General features: G+C 36.2%; 1 protein-coding gene across 1 annotated transcript in view; it reads left to right on the forward strand.

The window, feature by feature from the left end:
• Positions 1-20134, forward strand: part of TSSC1 (tumor suppressing subtransferable candidate 1) — a 76655-nt gene extending 56521 nt beyond the window's left edge. The window contains exons 6-9 of the mRNA XM_017838461.1: positions 3281-3417; positions 6700-6867; positions 8077-8244; positions 16601-20134. Coding sequence (XP_017693950.1) covers positions 3281-3417; positions 6700-6867; positions 8077-8244; positions 16601-16775 — 648 coding nt within the window. The 3' untranslated portion in view covers positions 16776-20134. The remainder of the gene's footprint in view (positions 1-3280; positions 3418-6699; positions 6868-8076; positions 8245-16600) is intronic.
• Positions 20135-20344: the final 210 nt, after the last annotated feature.

Here is a 20344-nt window from a genome sequence, read left to right on the forward strand (position 1 = left end):
TTGTGTGTGTATATATATTATTAGAACTAAATAAATCAAGAGCCTAGGATTAAGATAATAAAAATGTCCACGTGTTGGATTTTTTTTCCTATTTTGTAAAAAACATGATGGTGCTCAAGTTGATTAACATCATTGTTGTTAACTAAAAGTAAGATCTGGTCCACTGTATCTGTATCAGATAGTAGAGATAAGGAGGTACTCATTACATTGCTGCAGAACTGGTCTTTCTGTTTTAATAACATTTCAGTTGCTTCCTTTTTGGATAGATATATATTATAGGCAATATTCATTTTAATGGTAAGTGGTAAACCAAATGCTACTCTTTATGGACTTTTCATGTTTATGAACAAGTTTGTTTAAAATTCAGGTATAACAGGTGAAAAACTGAAAATATGTCTTGAAAATTTTGCATAGGCCAAAATTTCTACTTGTCTGCACTGATCAAACCTTCTGAGTCTTATTTGATGTATCTTTTGTATCTGCCTGTGGTTTACAAATCACATTGTTTCATTAGAATTAGAATTCTAGGGTTCCCAATATGTTCACAGCTTCTTTGTAATAGAATCATTGGTATGTTTGTTCTCTGAATTATTTGGTCAGTTTGCTATAAAAAACGTTTTCTTATCATAACTTACTATACAGTTTGCTGGATTTGTTTGGGGTGTTTTCTGCTTTTGTTTTGGTTGGGTTTTTATTTCCTTTCAATGTTTTTTTGCTAACATGTTTCCTCATTACAGTATTTAGTACAGGAATATTTGCCTGTATTTGCAATAAAACAAGCTTCTCCTTTCCTTTTGATCACTCCCTTTATTTTTGTTTTGAGGATGTTACCTTCTGAGGTGAAACTAATCTTATACTCGCTGCATCATTACCTTTTGCAATTAAATTAGCCACTCTTTGCCATTTATAATCATTAGCTGGACCCAAGAGAAACCCAACCAATCCACAAGGTGTGGGTTGAGTCTGCTGAGAAGATGACAGTTAATATTTCTGTGTATACACTTAAGGTCAGATGTTGCCAAATCACTAGAACTCTTCCTTGGGAAAATGCAATATGTTTGGCATGGCAGATAAGTGCAACAAAATGAAATGGAGATCTTAAAATCTAGATATTTTTCTGGTTTTCATATGTTTTCATGAAGGGATGAATAGAGGTGTGGTTTTGGTGATTTTAATCTAAGTTACTAGTTAGATTCCTTCTGGATTTCTTGTCTCTTCTGGATTCTTTAGCAGCATTAAGATAGAGGTGGTCTTCATTCAGAACAACAGATAGTATCTGGCAGTGGCATTCCAGGCAAGGCAGAATATATTGTGGGGAGGATTTCACAGGCTATCTGGATAAAAGTGATGTATCCAAATATAGGAGGATGTTAGGAATAAGCATGAGATGCTTTCTTGGCAAGATTGCTGCTGTTTCTCATGGTAAGGAAATACCTTGTGGAGTTCAGTGGAGAATTTTTTTAGAGTGCCCCATAATTACTGCAACTAGCATAAACATAGATTAATTATAGGAGGGCAAAAAACTGTCAGAAGAAAAATAAAAGGAAAATTACTGGATCAGAAAGAGGATAGAAACTAGCTCTTAAAGAGTTGGAATCAATTTTATTTAATGGTCTCCTTAATGATGGAATAGAAGTAGGAGTGAAATAATGAAAATTCTTGCTGACAGAACATGGGATGAATCATCAGTATATAGGAATAACAGTATATTTCAGGGAATGAACTTGATGTTTAGTTTAATTTTTCTAGTATAAAGCAGAAAACTTCTGTTTAAGGAATAAAAATATTTTCTTGCTGTGACATAGAAACTTAGCACTTAAAAATAACTGGATTCTGTTACTTAGGTATTGTGAGAGTAGCCCTGAACTGCCAGTATGATAAGGCTATTTGAAAAGGCAAATAGTTCTAAGATGGTTCAGGAGCCAAGAACAGTTATGAAAGGACTATGTGGCATGGTGCCTGCAATGGGAGGAACTGAACTCAATGAATTTAAAAAAAAAAAAAGGCAGAAAAATTTTTGGAGGGCAACACATTTTAGGTAGCATTAGGTAGACTTCAATGATAGAAGAGTTGTAATTTCTAGTGATAATGCTAAAGAGATATGATATTCTTGGTGGAGCTGTAGTAGTAAAAAGTTAACAAAATACATAAATGGACATTGGCACAATATACAAATAGGTTTAAGCAGTCTTATACTGACAGCATAGTTTTCTGTTGATGTCAGTTAAAGTTTATTTAAGCACTTTGTATGTTTTAGTCTTTTTCATCCATCAAAGTGTAATATTTCTGCTGAGAAATCTAGTATTTAATAGAATATTTGTGTTGTATTAGGATCCAACAAGATCCAGCACAGCTTTCATGAAATACCTCATAGTGAAATGCTTTGAAATATGGAAGTTGTGTGAAAGGTGACCAAAGTCATGCTATCTCCCTAACTGCTCAAAATTTGTATAAATTTAATATCTGATTAAGTGCAAGTACTTTGGTTTTCTTCCACCCTTGTAGATATTAAACAGTTTCAGAAAGTGATTAGAAGTAAAAGTAATTTGCAGTGTCTGCAGCTTCATTTCCCCTCATGTGCACATGGAATTGGGGGATAACTTGCTGTACAACTTCAAAGAGAAAGTTCATTACTTTGGACCTTCTTTTCATTAACTGTGGAGATGCAGAGCTGCCTGCTCAATGAGATGTAAGCCTGGTTTTGGAACTGAAACCTTTAATTATCACAGATAGCAGATTTGTGATCCAGTATCTACTGTTATTTCAATGGAGGCGGGCACCTGGGCCTTGATATTTCTTATTTTTTATTTTTTTAAATTTTTAAAAGCTGCTATACATTTATCCAAGGGTCTTTGACACCATAATTCTGTTCCTACAGATAAAATTTGGCATTTTGACATTGAAAAAGTCTTGTAAGACTGTTAACAAAGCTAAATGCGTGTGTGTGTGTGTGAGGCAGCTACAAATTTCTGCAGTGTGCCCATATTGTCTATCTACTGTTTCAACAAATGATCTAAAGCTGTTTTTTTAAATATATACAGTAGTACAGTACTTCTAATATTTCTGAAGACATTACAGTGCATAAGCCTTTGAAAAAATTACTCTGAGAGAGAATATTAGCTCTAGCTTTTAATTTTTTTCTCTTTTTACTTTTTTATCCTAGGAGATGGTAGTCTGCACTTGGAGCAATAGGCTATTGAGCAGTTTTTGTCTTCAGAGGAACTAATTTCATTGTAATGTTACATTTGGAAACATTTCCAGCTTTGTTTCATTGTTTTAGCTCTCTAGTTCTGCAGCCTTGGAAGGGAAAGGACAATTAAAATTTACTTCTGGAAGATGGAGTCCACACCACAATTGTACACAGATTGCAACAGCCAACGATACCACTGTCCGAGGATGGGATACGCGAAGCATGAGGTAATGAGAAATTGCACTCGTGTTCTCTAGAGAAGACATTCTCCTTTGGAGATAGATTTTTTTTTTTTCATTCCTCCTAACATTTTATTTTTTTTAGATAATGAATGTGGCAAACCTCTAATTTATAAAAGGAGTAGTTGTGCTTGGGTAGCTGATATATTTATGATTTAATAAAGGGCTTTCTCTGGTTTTCCCCCTCAGCTTCAATTCTAACTTATACACTGAGTTTTATTGAACTATGTATCAATCTCAAGATGATTTGTTTAATACATAGGGAATGCCTTAATGAAGCTGTTCTGTAACTCAACCTGAAAATGATTTAACAACAATCCTGACCATGTGATGAACTTTCTTCATAGCATACTATTTAAAGGTGATTTTAATCTTTGAAGGCAATTCACAGGTTAAGTTCACTCTTTACTATTTTGATTTTAACAAATGGAGTTCTGTACTAAAGATTGTAGGATGCTAGTTTAAGAAACCACTGAATCTATCAAAATCATAACCAAATAAAAGCTTTGAATATACCTAATAAGGTGTTTTCTGCCCTGCTCAGTTATGATTTTGATAAGCAAAGGAGTGATGTTGTGCACATCTGTTGCCATGACTACTAAAGCCTGTGCAAGCTTTTTTAAAATACACTTTATCCCTTTAGCACATAGTAATTTATCACTAAACCGAGAAGACTGATGTCTTGTAATAACTTTTGTTGCCGTAAAGGGGGATGACTTTAAATTTAGTTCTGTGGTTCCTGCCAACTCAGAGGTGTAGCAATAAATCCCTGTGTTTGCCAGCTTTGTATGTTTTTACCAAAAAGGTTTATTTAATTAAGGCAAGGAAAGGTAAAAATACAAATACAATAATTAAAAGGTACTTCCTGTATGTTTGTCATCAAGTTTGAAAGTCCTGGTCTTTGCCTTATGAAATGATACATAAAAATCTAACTTTATGTGGATATTTTGGTTTATAAGGACTCTTTTAAATGAAGTGTACAAAAGCGGAAGGAGAGGTCGAAGGAGAAGGGTTTTATTAAGATTAAAGCCTGTGTTTCAAAGAGAAAATGTTAAATATTGTGAGGTCTGCTTCATGCTCTATCTCATTAGAAAAAGCATCTCTATGTTGCATTAAATGAGTTCTCTGGGTAACTTCTATGAAGGCTGATAGTCCAGATATTAATAAGATCCTCAATGAAAGGTGTAGCTTGGTTAACACAAACAAACCCTACAATTCTGATTACTTTAAGTGAAGCTCAGGTTAGATAGTCCTTAAACCAGTTTAAATACTAGGCAATGCCAAAGAGCTGTTCACAGTATACTTGAAAAATATGTGCAAGAATAAGTCTCATCTGTGATTACGCTGTAATATGTCTATAATTACGTGAATATTTGATAATGATTAGTTAGGCTAGAAGTAGGAGCTTAAAGTCAGGGCAGTATAAACTGTGGCAGTATAAGAAGATGCAAAAAATGAGGGGGGAGGGAGGAATCAAGGGCAGAAAACTGCTATACCAGCAAAGAGAAGAGCCAGAGTAGTTAATTCTGCAGAGTGTGGTTATGATAGTGGTGAGATAGGTGGAGTACATAATTTTGGAGATATCAAAGAAGGAGAGGAAAGAAAGATTGTTAAGAAGACTCCTAGACTAGACTAAGAAGCAGTCTTATTCAGAGAAGAGCTTGTGAAGCAGGGGAGACAGACACTAGGCTGAATCAATTTAGAGAGAGAATTTTGAGGAAAATTCAAACTCCAAGAATAAATTCTAAGAAATATGGACAAAGAATAATATGAGAAGGTGGAGTCAATAGCTGGAGAAAATGTATATGTGGTCTGGCATTAATCTTAGGATCTATAAGTGGGAAATTCAGTGCATGTATTATTGCTGTAGGTAGGATGATAGGGTGAAGAAAAGAATATTCATATTTGGGAAAGAAAGGGATTAAGTGGTCAGAATAACAGTTAAGTTTGAACAAAGGCTTTCATGGTGAGCAGTGCTGAATACACAGTGGACTTTGATATTTCTTTCTAAGCCCTTACACGCTATGAGCAATGTAAGAAAAAAAAAAAAAGAAAGGTGCAATAAAGAAGTGTTTTACTGCTACAAGCATGCTTGAGACTCAGATTTTTTCCCATAGACATATTTTAAGAAATTAAGAGGAAGTTTGAATTTGATTCCCAGAATACTTGGTAGAAAGGCATACCTGAAGGATATCCTTAACCTCTCAAACTCAGAGAAGAGCGTTCATGATGGATATTGAGGCAACTTCACTCGTGACTGCCGTAGATGTCATGATAGGGCTTAGTAGAAGCCTGGTATACTTCGAATCTCTCCTTATGGAGCTATTTTGCTTTGTAGGTATTAACAACAAGAGACTGTTTCATCTTGACAGAAGACAATAAGAATATGAAATTTTCACAAGAAATATGAAATTTTAGTCAGTGTGTTTTCTGAAGAGAAACATTTTCTTTTAAAGAAAGGAAGAAGCTCACAAAGTGTTGACAAGTTCTAGGGAAAATTGTAGGAGACTGTCAAGTCTAAGCAGAACTTTAGATGGTAGATGGTGGCTTTGAGAAAACTGATAATGCAATTGTGGAAAAAAAAAATAAAACAAAAAACCAACCAAGTTGAAGAGGCGAGATAGGGAAACAATCTAATGGAACATGATGCTTGAGTAGAGATTCTGGGTTGTTAGCAGTGCTACAAATGTTTTCTCAAGTGGTCCAGATGGATGAGTATGCACATGGCTGAGTAGTTTAAGGGCCACAGGTAAATTAGTGATAAGGGCCACAGGTAAATTAGTGATAAGTGCCACAGGTCAGGAAGGTAAGTTCACTACAGAGCAGTAATAAAAAGCTGTTGTGCATATCTCTTGCATCCCTTGCATCTCTGCTTTTCATATAGGGAGGAGTAGATGTCATAGATAGAGAATTAGTGTAACTACTTAGGAGTGGGGAAGCTCTTATCTGAAAATATTGTGGTTTAGTAGCAGACATTTTATAGCAGTTGTTACACAGCTGTGCTAGAATCATCTGGAACTACTGTTTCCTTTTAACTCCAGATGATCCTAATGCAAACATGGAAAGAGCAGAGCTTCAAAGGAAGCTGAGAAATCTATACAAGTCACTGTTGTTAACAGCTGGGATTTCCCCAAACTGTGCACTAGCAGTGGGAACTCTAGGTCTATGGATGTTAAGGGGATTATGCAAGTTTCCAGGGAAACAGATTCCTGTCAGTGGAGTGCAGTTAGCTTTTTATAGACCATTTAATTTTTTTAATGTGTTTTACAGACAGATATATTGCATAGAAAATGCACATGGACAGCTGGTACGAGACCTGGACTTTAATCCCAATAAACAGTACTACCTGGCTAGCTGTGGAGATGACTGCAAGGTGAAATTCTGGGACACAAGGAATGTCACTGAACCAGTGAAGACACTAGAGGAGCATTCCCACTGGTAGAACAAATTATCTGCATGCTGTTTTGTGGGTGGATGGCTTATGTAATTTATTCAGCTAATTATTTTACCATTTAGGAACAATGCAAACTAACTATGTTTGTGCTATTGTGAATAATCATTTTTTTGCATAGAGGAAAAGTTTCAACATGTTAGTGTTCCTTGCGTAATTGTGAGTTAAGAAAATGTTAGTCTAATTGGCAAGAAAGTGTTGTTAACATTGTTGGGATTTGGGATACACCTTTGAGAAGCACAGCACAGACCTTGGCTGATAGGGGCAGCTGGGACACAGGTGTGCCTTCCCAAATGGAGGCTGATCTGATGCACCTGACGTGCAGTAGAGCAGCTGTCATCCATCGTTCTGTTGTCGAATGGTTAAAACATTTGGTAATTCAGCCCCGTTTTTTTCATGCTCTTCAAAGTCCTTAAGTCAGAATATGCAAGTGAGTAATTTTATTCTCTGAGAGAACCTTTAGAATCTGTATCTGCTGCTCTGGCCTGTGGCTGGAGTAAGGAGAGACTGTTGTCTGACATGTGCACTCTTCAGTGGTTAAGAAAAGATGAACAGTTAATATTTTATAAAATTTGGGTTGGAGTAATTATTGAAAAATAAATCTGGACCCTGAAGCTTCTTTGAGGGGAATGAAGATGTGAATTAACAGAAGCAGAATTTATACTTTTTTTTTCCAAAATATTCAAAGAAAAAGAATAAAACAAGAAACTTAAGACATTTGTGTTAACTTGATATGTAAAATTTGAAGAGAAATATAATCCTATTTTTGAGGATCTATTTTAAACTTCACTGTAAGAATGTTGTGAGATTTTTGTTTAACAGGCTAATTCTAATCCATATTTTGCTTTGGGGAAATTTTTATATATAGAACTTAAATATTTATCTGACTTATTCAACAATGAATTGGCATGTACCCGCAAGGAATGATATCACTGAATGGTATGTTTTGTTATTTTGTGGGGGTTTTTTTAACTTATTTGTTGAATTTTAAACGTACCTCATAAAAAACAGATTATATGAAAGCTTAAAAGCCAAATGAAGATGGCAAAAAACAGTCTTTGAAATGAGGCTTGTTACTTCTATGTATACTTACAATGTTTAAAAGGTCAATTTTAGTGCCACTCTTAAAAGAAAATGTTTAACATTGATGCACTACCTACCAAGAATCTTGTTCTTTCTGCTTTAACTTTTTTTAGGGTCTGGAATGTCAGATACAATCATTCTCACGATCAGCTGATCCTTACAGGAAGCAGTGATAGCAGAGTTATCCTGTCTAATATGGTATCAATTTCTTCTGAACCATTTGGGCACATGGTAGATGATGATGAACTCAGTGACCAAGAGGACCAGCATCAAGAAGAGAAGTATGAAGTTTCCTGAGTTTTATGCAGATGCTTAGAATTTGTCTTTTCATTATAATGTTTTACATGCTATTTTTTTGCTGACTAGGTTTTTTGTATACAGGCCTTTCAGGTAAGTAGTTTTAATTCCCACTTCATTCTTTACTCAGAGTCTTGGGTGGAACACACTCTTTAAATCTGATTGGCACAGTCACTCTGTGTTCAATGGGGGTTGTGGTGTTCACAGGGATTGGTGATGCTGAGGACCAGTTCTAAAGTCCACTGGATTGGTGAAAAGATTCACTTTAAGGGAGCTCTGGATCAAGTCAAGCACATAGAATAATCTGGGTTAAGTGAGAATTTGAAAATATGCTTTTGTGTTTTCTATGTATGTGTTGTAACCTTTAGGAAATGTTACCAGTCTAATGAAAAAAATGGGGTTGATTTTTATCCTCTTTTGGAGCACATCTGATTTGCTATTAAACAGCACACAAATGTTGAAAAAGAGAATGTCTTTTTCAGGTGTGTCTTGAAATACACCAGAAAGAGCATGTGTCTGTACAACTAGTGTCTCTAGCCAGTCACCTTCAGACTGAGTGACCAAATCTCTCTCAAAAGAGGGTTGAAATATCAAGTGGAAAGAAGGGAAAAGGCTTTTTCCTCATGGACTACCTATTTTTCATGTCCTGAATACAATAACTTGTAAAAATACTCCTTGTATTAAATATAAAAATGAAGAATATGTGCCAGTTGTATCTTCAAGGGTTTGTTGTTTTTTAAAAATTTAAAAATTTTAAAAACATTGAATTGTAATACTGTTCCACACAGTTAAGACTCCTTCCTGAGATCTTTAAAACTCAGGTTAATTTAAAATATATTCGAGAGTAAATTTCCTAATTTTTATTGTATTTTTGCCTGGAGACAAAAGCAAGTAGTTTGTCAGTTTAACCCTTCCTGGTTCAACCATGTAGAACTATGCATGAGTCTACCCACTCATTTATTCTTGCCAGATTTGCTGCAGTAACTGCCTACATTTTAAAGTTCACAGCTGAGAAATAATTATTTGGAGATAACTTTTTTCTAAGGAAAAGAATTCAAGTTCACTGCATAATGAGTAGACAAACTAAAAGTTGCTGTATTCTGTTCTTCCTAAGGATTTGTTGTTAGTGGGTTCTCCTTTCAGTTTGTCTGTGTATGTGTTGACATCTTGGGACTTTTTATGCTCCTGTCTTGGAGACCAGAACATGCTTTCATAAGCAATATAACTAGGACTATTGCATGAACATCTGTCTCTTGTTGCAATCAAGTTACCTTCAGTTTCTCTTAACTGCTGATTCAAATCAGAGCAACAAGTTTGCTGCCTTCTCTCTACTTTTTAACTGCTGCTGCTGTTCCTCTTATCAATCACAGAAATGTAAGCGCAGGCAGTCTCCCTCTATCATATCAAAGGTCTCCCTAGCCTGTTTATCATGTCTCTCATAGTAGGCAGGAGGGCAGATTTTAAAAACAGGAAAAGGAGATGTGCTTCCCCTGTGTATCCTCATAGCTCCTGACTGTTTGCCATTCAGGGACATTTGGTGCTTTCTGAATCATCTTTGGAGACTTTGATTCTTCCATGTAGGATTTTCTTTTGTCATCAGCCATATTCTTGAGTTTATCTGTTCTCACTAACTGTGTTTTTGTTTGCTCCAAAACATGTTAGCTGTGCAAATGTGTCTAGAAGGAACATGCCAACTGTGTTTGTTTTCTTGCACTGAATAAGGAAAGGCTTCAGTGCTTTCTGTTTGGGAAGCCCAAAGCCTCTGTTGAAAGTAGGTAGTCGAAAATGAGGATCAAGCTGTCCACAGAGAAGAGCTATAGGCATGTGGCCAGAGGACAGCTGTGCTGCGTGCTGGTCAAGTCCCCACCCTGGATTATTTAATGCACAGTTCAAATATGGGGGAAAAAATTCAGCTGAAAAATGGGGAATGAAATGCTGTACTAGCTTAATTTCTAGCACCTTGATCCAGAGATAGAAAAAAGTGTACAAAATAAATGAAAATAGAACAGATGAGTGTGAGTACTTGGGATGCATTTAGGTTTCATTCCCCAAGCAAAGCTAATATGCCTGGATAAGAACACAGGGAGGGCTTTTCAATGCCTGCATTGGAACAAAACATTTAAAACGGGATCGTTCCACATCTGTGAATGCAGTTGGTTAAGTCAGGCTTCTCCTTGACCTCTTTCTTTAATCGTTTTGCACTCTGCTGTTGCTTTCTCCCTGCAACACTGAACTTGCCTGAATTCTAAATCTCCTGAAGATGTCTGTCAGTGCCTGTAAGACACTTGCAGAGCTCTGGGAACTGTCTTCCCCTAAAGGGAGATGGTGACTGTCTTATATCCTTTCTTCAGTCTGTGGTCATCCAAACTCCTGATGTTAGTAAGTAAGTCTATATATTGTTGTATTAAACTAGTCTGATAGTCATTTTAATTCTACAATAAAAAAAGCTACTAAGTTCTTGCAGTTTAGTGTGGCCATCTTTACTCACCAGTCAGCATTCCTTTTCTTCTGTTATTGCAACATATTTATTTGCCTTCTAGGTTTGAATTTTGAACTATTTAGGTTTCTGTTTGGCATACTGGAAATGTGCAGCATGAGAAGACTATTTGCTGTCTTAGGAGCACCAGCAGTAAGGTACATGCTGCATCTACAACAGTGTTTTCATACTTCATGACTTCTGTGGCCAGAACTTTGTGACAAGGCTCAACTGATAATGGAGGACTTGCTCTTTAATTGAAAAAGCCTATTCTGTATCCACAACAATGAAAAGATTTATATGGTCAATAACATTTTGAGCTTATACATCAGTCCCAGCAAGGAAGCCATCCTTAAACTTTAATTCAGCAGTAGGAGCTACCAGCTGCCTTAGCTTTCTTTGGGGTTTAGGAGCTTAAGATGTCTGCTGTTTCACTAGCAGAACTGATTACTAAGGTCAGTATGCTGCCTTCTCTCTTATGCTACATTTTTTGACAATATGTTCTAAGATGATCCTTGTCTTTGTTATCTTTTGAAGATTGTACCAGAAATTTCATGTTAGGAAATGCAGTTTTAAAGTTTTTCCTGAAGGCTTATGTTTCCATCTTTTTAGCCATAGATGTTAAGCACAATGTCCTTTGATACGAACAGAACAAGATCTAACACAAGCTCTTCTCACCATTATATATCTAAAGCTGAAAGATGTAAAGGATTAGTCCTTCCAGTACAGAGTATCTCACTTGAGATTGTAAAGGTTTTAATGAGATTTCTCATTAAAATCTTAATTAGAATTAGAATTATTCTTAATTAAAATTAGAATCATCTTCAGCCGTCAGAATGGACCAGAGAAAAAATGGTGGCTGGCCTCTCCATTGAAAGAGACTTTGGTCAAGTTCCATTTAAAGGAGCTGGTGGTTTCTACTTTTTGTGATAGAAATGTAGTTTGGAGCTTTTTGAATAATAAGTTATGTGGTTTCATGATAATACATATGAACTGTGTGATCTAACATAACACCTTTGTATATGCATCTGTGACTTCAGGAGAGATATTTGTCAGCGTTGATATTTTGAATAGGATTTGCCAAACATGCTGAGGCAGGCTTTCAGGATATTTTCACACAGCTGTCAATAGTGTTAATTTTTATGCCATTTTGCTTGTGGCATTTATGTCTTGGAGAAATCTAGAAGTCATAGGATTATGCTATGGAATCAACCAAGAGAGTCAATTAATTAAAACAGCTTAAATAGTTTCTGTTTTGGGGAATGCTAGGATTCAGGACCTTACTTCATTGGATGTGTAAGAACCTGGGCCAAATTTAGTGCAGCAGCACTTTTCAGTTTCTGGACTGTTTTGCTTTAAAAGCTCGTAGTTTTTCTGTACTATTTCTTTCTTTAACCCTCATGAGTAGGTATACCTTCCTTAATTTATTTTTCATATTAGGACATCTGTGAAACCTGTTATATAAAAATACACTTTTCCTGTTTTTAAAGAAAATACACTGTTTCCTGTAGAAGCAGTTCAGAAAGCTCTTTTTTGAGTTAAAAAAATGATAATCCTTGGAATAGTATGAATGGCCAATTATTATCTACAAAAATTGTGTTCAAGTATAAACATACTTGAATTCAGTTTTTCTTAAGAGAATGAAGAAGCAAGTAGTGTGTTGTCTAATCTTACCAGAAACAATTTTCTCCTGAAGTTAAAGGGAAAGGCCGTCCACATGGTTTATTCTGGAATCCAGTGCCATGCTCTTCAGGATTCATTTTTGGATGCTGCAGCACCTGTTGCTGCTCTATTGATTCACTTCTATTTCATAGTGATTTTTAGATTAAAGAGGATTTAATTTTGATGGTGATAAGGAATTAATGATTTTTGCTGACTCAAAACCATATTTTATTGAATATTGTGGTGACAAAACAGAATTGCAAGCACTGCAAACTTAAGTGGTTGTTAGCATGAGAAGTAATTGGAAATAACAGCTCTCTACATGAAAATAATTATCCAAGGCCGAACAGGCTTCTTTCTCAAATCTGTAGCACAATTAACCTCAAAGTTATCTGGTAAAATATCTTTTCATAGAAGCTGGTCAGGGTCGTGCTATTTGAATAAGATTACAAAGAGAACACAGTCCAGTTTCAGCTCTCTGTGGGCACAGGTCTAAAATTTATGCATGATGTAGGTAGAGATTGCACATTTCATACTGTGAATTCTTAGTGGCAAAAGAGTGTAATGCCCTGTCAGTTGGTGCAATAGAAGAATATATGTAAGAAAAGAAAAGGAATTTTAGTCTGGTCAGAATAAAATCTTTAAAATAGTATGGGAAAACAAGAAACTAGAGAAGCTTTTTAAAGGGCAGTAAGGTGTAGGGCAAGGAAGAAGATAGCTTACTGAGCTTGACAGGCACAAGAAGTGATTACCAAGTATGCTTATCAAATGCAGTCTACACAGACTGTTCTATCAAGGGATCAATAGGCCAAGCACCTACACCTGTAGTACACTGAACTAGCTATACCATAGCTATACATGCTATACATAGCTGTTTTGTACACATACAGGCATGCTATATATACATAGCTATTGTTATAACCATAGCCTGAGGCTTTTATGTAAAAACAGATATATCTGTTTTGGTGACAACCTGAATTATACATATTAAAGTAGCACAGAAGAAAGTTAACTTCATATCCAGCTCTATACAGCTACTCTTCCTATTCCTGATCTTCTCAAACTGGGAAGAAGTTGCAGTTCCTGAACTCGCCTCCCTGTTCCAAAATCTGCCACAGATACCTGACTATCCTAGTATCCAGTCCTCTGTGTTCAGTGTTACATCTTTAACCTAAGAAAGCTAATAACCTGACCATTTTCATCAGGAGTTGATAACTACAAAATGGAAAGTTTCTGAGATAAGAATAATGCACATTAAAGTATAGCAATATTCTTTTAAACATTGATACTTTATGAATAGAGTATTACAAAAAGTACACTCATCAGTGCTATGACATGGCCTACTGTATATTAAGGAGAAATAAAATTGTGGTAACTGATACCAACAGAAGGATAATTAAAATATCTAAATAGACAAAAGCATCATAAGATACTTACAAGTTGATTTTTATGTGTTCCACTAGTATGTGCTGTGATTAAAATAGTATTTTTGTAGACTCTGTTTATATATATATATATATATATATTTAAAAGGTATTTGTTACCTTAACAGTTATGACTCTGACATTTATTTAAGTCTTTAACTTCTTGCATTAACCATATTATATGTATAATCTGGGGAGTTAGAATAGTCTGACCTGATTCTTTAATAAATAAAAATGTGTAAAAGATGTGTAAAATTTCATCGAGAGTAAATAGATAATTGTGGGACTCAGAAAAGGAACAATTCTAAGTACCCTAGATTCATATAGATTCAAAAATGGTGTCCTCAACCTGTTTTTGGATTACCAAAAAAAGGACACATATAGCCAAAATGTAGAGAAATCTGAGGTGTTTTCTTGGAAATATCTTAGCATTGGGTAAGGTCACAAAAAACTTTGCTCTTTTTGGTTTTTTTGTTTTGTTTTTTTTTTAATTTTTTTAGAACAATCTTTCACATACATTAAATGAATTCTGCTCATTTCACTAGCCTAATCCTTCTGAGTTCATTAGCCATTACATAATTTAAAGACTAATCTGTTTTCATTCATCATGTTTGTAAAGGATGCTCATGGACAGTTTCTTTCGGATGTTCTATATTGTTCCTGAGACACAAGTTGTGATCACCAAGTGATCACTTCTATAAGTAGTCTATATATAATATTATCACAGATCTATACTATTTAAAACAAAAAAGCAACACCAAAAACTGAACTCATGTGGCCTGAAGAATGACATGGAATAACATGCTTTCTTTTTCTGGGAAGGCACAAAATATACTTTTGTACCCAAGAAAAAATTCAGTGTATAAACAAAAGAAAGTTAAAAACTATAGTTATAAATGGAAATGCCAAACAGAAGTTCATCTATGGGCTTCTTTCCTGAACACTCATTCCCCTATGACTTCTCTAAATTAAATTAGATGAACTGTGTTATTTAAATGAAGCACTGAAACAGCTCTGAGCATACAGAAAATAGTATAATCTAGAAGCTTATTTGTCCTTGTTTTTCCAACCCTTGGTTAACTGAGACTCCTGGTTAACTGAAAGTCGGTCGTGTCCCCTGACAGCCATGTGCACTGTGCATTACTCCCCTGCTTAGCCAGAGAGACATCTGAAACCTTCAGAATAATGGAGTTGTGGGTAAGTGGGTGAGCACTGCGTGAAGCACATTGCTGTCTGGGGACATGACCAACTTTCGCTTAACAGGGCATGTCAGTTAACAGGAACTTAGAAAAACACATTGCAGGCTGTGAAGTGTCTGTGTGTGTTTGTTAGCTCTCTGTTGTTAGATGGTTTGCATCAAAGTAGGTATTCAGGAGAATTTCAAACCAAGCTTGCTCTTTGCAATTAACCAGAGGGTGCATGTTGGTTGTGCTATGACCTTTTTTTGGTTAGTTGACCTTTAACATAGCACAAGTAAATTATAAAAATTCTTGAAACTACATATCTGAAGCTATTCTGCAGTATGAGACTGCTTTTGGTTTCTTCATTAAATCCAATTCAATTTTAATTGCAGTGTTAGATTCACAGCTGGCTCTGCTGGCTAGGTGGAGCAGGGATATCCTGCAAGCAATTTGACTGTTACCATGTAGTCTTTGTGATTGCAGAACTGCTTTCAGACACCAGCAGTAAAGGGCGAAGACAGCAATAACAACACCTCATTTCTCTAGTTGTAGCATCTGTTTAAATGATTGAATGGCATTCACGAGGCTCTTTGGCTTTGCTTCTGTGAGGAGTATTACAGCTGTAGTACAAGACTGTTCCTAGGAGGTGGAGGGATGCTACTGAAGGGCTGACTGATTCCTGTCAGAGACGATTCTCTGTGGGTGAAGGAGCTCTAAGGTCATCCTCTGAAAAGTCACCTACCCTGTAGCTACAGAATAATGTGCTGTAGTGGTGTTCTGAGAGGAGGGATTTGCTTTGTGAATGGAGGGAAGAAGGGCTGTGCTCAGCTAGCAGAGCACAATCAATGACTCTTGGTGGTTTGGACTTCAGAGAGTTGCCTGAATCTGTTTGTAAGTATTTGCAATGCAAAAGGGAATCTGTCTGTCTTTGGTGATGTAGGTGACCAGGAGCTTGGGTTTTGCAGTGAGAGGGTGAGTTATACAATAGTGGATGATAATCCAGTGCTGGTATAAATCTAGCGATGGGAGATAAAAATCAAAGTGTTCAGAGTGGTGCCTCCATCCCCATTCCATTACTCTCGAGGGAATGGGTCCAGGATGGCAGCGCAGGAGAGACTGATGTTAGGGACTGCAACTTCTTACCTATCTACACATCTCTAAGAGTGTCTATTATTTTAAGAATACATTTAGCAGTGAAGGGGTAGAAGAAGGGGTGGAGCACGATGAGAAAAAAGATGTTGGTAAAAAGGTGTGTTTAAGTGCATTTAGATCATGCAGTGTAGTTTAACTTGCTTTAGAGAGTGAGAGAGAGACTTGGAAATTCACTGAAGTTGAGAGTAAGAACTACTTTGTCCCTGCAAATGGGGTCTTTAGCATTGACTTGACTTTTGTGTGCTATCTAAAACATAAGTACATGCAAACATATGGTATAAAACATTTCCCTAGAACCTACTACTGCATTCTTATACTTTAAATGGGATTTTACATATTTAGATGTTAGTGACACTTGATATTGCTTTTAAAATGGAGTGTATTCACAAATCCTTACTATTTTTGTTTGTTTGTTTGTTTTGTTTTGTTTTTTTTTCAATTTTAGGATTAAAGAGCCCCTTCAGGACAGTGTAATAGCTACCTATGAAGAACATGAAGATAGCGTATATGCAGTTGAATGGTCCTCAGCAGACCCGTGGCTATTTGCCTCTTTAAGTTATGATGGGAGACTTGTTATTAACAGGGTTCCCAGAGCTCTTAAATATCACATACTGTTATAATTTGTTTGGATTATGATGGAGTTGTTATCTTGATGTACACAACCGGTAGGTATTGTTTAGGGTTTTTTTCAGGATCTATTTTTATTAAGTATAGATGTTAAAATTTTGTTAAGAATGTCTGTACTGATATAGACACTTCTAATTTGTTTTTTGTATTTGCCTTGGGGAAACTATGGTGCATTTTCTGAAGGCTGTGCTACGTAGCCTTCAGAGGTTAATCACTTTGTGAACTATAACGTTTCTGGAGATACTGGGTACTTTTCCTACTATTGCTTTATTACATCAGCTTCATGCAAATATAATGAATTACAGAAATGTTATTATGCTGTTACAGGACTGGGACAATGTAGGGTGCATGTAGCAGAAGTGATCTACTTGTTTACAAGAATGATATTTTATATTTCTTATATAAGCAGGCTTCTGCTCTTAACTAGGGCTACATTCTGTTAACTGTTCTGGCCACAAATACAGTTAGGAATGGTCTTAAAAGGCTTTCTTAACACAGTCTAATAATCTTCCATTTTTGCATGTCTTCAGAAGAAATGTTTTTTGTGAAAGTGAAACCTTTTAGAATATATTTTTCATTTAAGCCTTATGGTAGTATCAACAAAATACCATCCTGTAATTTATGAACTAAATGCAGTTCTCAGTTATGTCTTGTTACTGGAAACAAAGTTTGTCTTTACCAAAATCTGTGATATACTCATGTAATATGTTATCCCATATTTATAGATTTAGTTGTGCTGTGAGGGGTTCTGGAGCTATGCCTTTGTTACCCTGAAAAATCTCTTTAATATTTGTCTACTTAGACTTTCTTTTTGATCCTTCTGGCTCTGTGCCAATCTGCAATATGCTGACATGATGTAGCAGGCTTGCAACTAAGCACAAAATATCCTTTGCTATATCCTACTCTTTGCAATATGTGACCGAGACATTGGTCACTGTCTTGTTACAAATGCTGAGAACAGGCAGATGCTGCACTGTAGGAGATCACGCAGGAAATTTGAAATGTAGATGGAAGGCACAGTGAAACACGCCTGTACATACTGACAGCCCCCCTCCCCTGGCATAGCTTGCACTCAGATGGAAATTCTGCTGCTTGCTCTTTGTGTACCCAGCCTAACTGCAGCACTAATTATTCCCTGTTGCCTTTTCACCACCATTACTTCCCTTTGACTTCAGAACCTGGGTATGTGCAATGGTGTTGGTTGTGGTACCATTGTGTAAGACCACTCTGAAAAAATGGCAATGAACATGGGATGGAAAGATCGATACCAGCCTCTTACAGTGATTCCTTCTGTTGCTATGGCAACTGTTGGTGTTAGTGTTGAGGGACAGCCTGCTGCTCACCTCTGTTTGTCCTTACCCACTCCTGGATCGAAACATGTCCAAATGTGATTTGTTGTGTATACACAGCTGCTTCAGTGAGATCACGCTTCGAGAGTATGACTGACTGGTATAGTCCAAAACAGCCAGAAAAGATGACTTTTGAATTCTATTTCTGGCTTTCTTAAAGAGCGTACTTGGAAGAATTCATAGGAGTGAAGTAATCCAATTAAATCATTTGTATTATTGTTTGTATTTGTGTTATGATGTTGCCTATTTGCTCCAGAATGAATGCTTCATTGGAAATTCTGATGATCTGATTTTCTGTGTTAAGATTTTAAACTTGTGCTATTTTGAATTGTTTCAATATGTAATTAGGCATGAGCTATTCATTTGTATACTGTAAGAAAAACTACATTTCCAAATTTGTATTGTTTCAGTTGTCTGAATATCAAAATCCTTGGTTGGGGTGCTTTATATGCAGAGCTTTTAATCTTCAGACACAAAGCCTTGTTGGGTGTCGTGTCTGTCCCACCTGTGTGCCACCCTCTCCACCCCACCCACCCCAGGAAAAAGAACATATACCTCTGCAGTACACCTTTGGTATGCAGGGGAATTCTTTAAAAATTTTCTTCACATTAGCAATAAAGATCTCTTGAAACTTTATTGTCTAGCAATGTATATGGCTTGCAGTGTGAAGGTGACAGGGAAATGGCATAACCCTGTGTGGAATTTGACTTGATTTTTAACATGTAATAAATGCAGGATAGATTTCAGACTAATTTTTATGTGGCTTTATTTCCTTTAATATTGTAAGCTTATATGAGCTGAAAAGCTCTCCCAACAAATAATACCGAGAAATGTTTTCTTTTGTTTTAATTTTGTTAAATGTGTATATCACTCAATAGGGAAGATGAGAGGGGATGAACACTCGAAAGGAAGGGACTAGCAGGTCAGATTTGAATGAAAATGCATTACAGTAAAATCAAGAGAGCAGGAAGGGTCAATTTTTAATCATTTTCAGGTGTCTGTAAAGTGGGATCTGAGCTACATGTACAACACTGGCAGCAATATGGAAATGACCTTCAGAAAGGAAAGGCTTTTGACAAGGTTTCATCCCAGGCTGTTAGAGCAAGCAAGCTGCTGTAGGATAGAAGAAAGGGTTCTAAGATGGTTAAATAACTGATTAAAAGATAGGAAATAGGAAGCAGGAAGAAATTACATTTCCTGGCAAAAAAAAAAATTACTGACGAAGTCCACAAGGATCTGTGCCTGGGCATGTGTTTCACACGACCTTTTGGAAAAAGGGCTGCATAGAAATATGTCAAAGTTTGCAGAGACTGTTCAGAGTAGTAAATATGACTGAAGAACTATGAAAAGGCCTTACTTCATGGAGTGGCTGGATGATAAAATGGTGGATAAAATTCAGTGCAGGAAATGTGAAGTAACTAATATGGGAGAACAGTTATTTTACATACCGTGGGCCACCAATATATGGCTGTTACTTGGAAGTAAGATCTTGGAGGTTTTATAGATCTTCTAAAACATCAGATTAATAGAGGTTAAAATTTTAATTAAAATGTTGGGAATTATTAGCAAGTAAAGAAAATAAAACATTATTAATCCCCCAAAATAATACATATATTTATACATCTGTGATGTATGTGCATCTTGAATGCTGTGTGTAGTTCTGAGTTCTTCCATCTCAAACCCAATGTAGTAAAACTGGGAAAGATTTTAGAGAAGAATGACAGGAATGATGAATAGCATGCAACACCTCTATGAGGATAACTGAATAGACTGAAAGGCAGATGGTTGAGAGGGAATGATAAAAGTCCATAAAATCACAAGTGGCAGAGGGAGAGGATGAATAGGAGTGATTGTTCAGTGTCTCTCCTGATACCAGAACTAGAGGTTATTGAATGTAATCTGCATGTGGTGGCTCAAAGCATACAAAATAAGGTGGTCTCCACAGGCATGAAGGTGAGCTCTGGCACTCCTCTTTAACAATCACTTCTCCCTGCAAAAAAAAACCCAAAAAAACTGCACAAAGAGAAAAAAATTTCTCATTAATGTTGAAGTTTACATGACTTGAAAGTAACTGAACCAGTACTTGAAAGATGAATCCATTAAAGGTTGCTAAATATAAAGGCAGCATCTCTGGCTTAGAAGATCTTTTTGAACCTTCAATTGCTGGACACTACAAAGAGTACTGGCAGAGAATCCCTGTGTGCTTGTCCAGT

Source organism: Lepidothrix coronata, unplaced genomic scaffold (genome assembly GCF_001604755.1).
Source record: "Lepidothrix coronata isolate B3197 unplaced genomic scaffold, Lepidothrix_coronata-1.0 Scaffold342, whole genome shotgun sequence".
Lineage (NCBI taxonomy): Eukaryota > Metazoa > Chordata > Aves > Passeriformes > Pipridae > Lepidothrix > Lepidothrix coronata.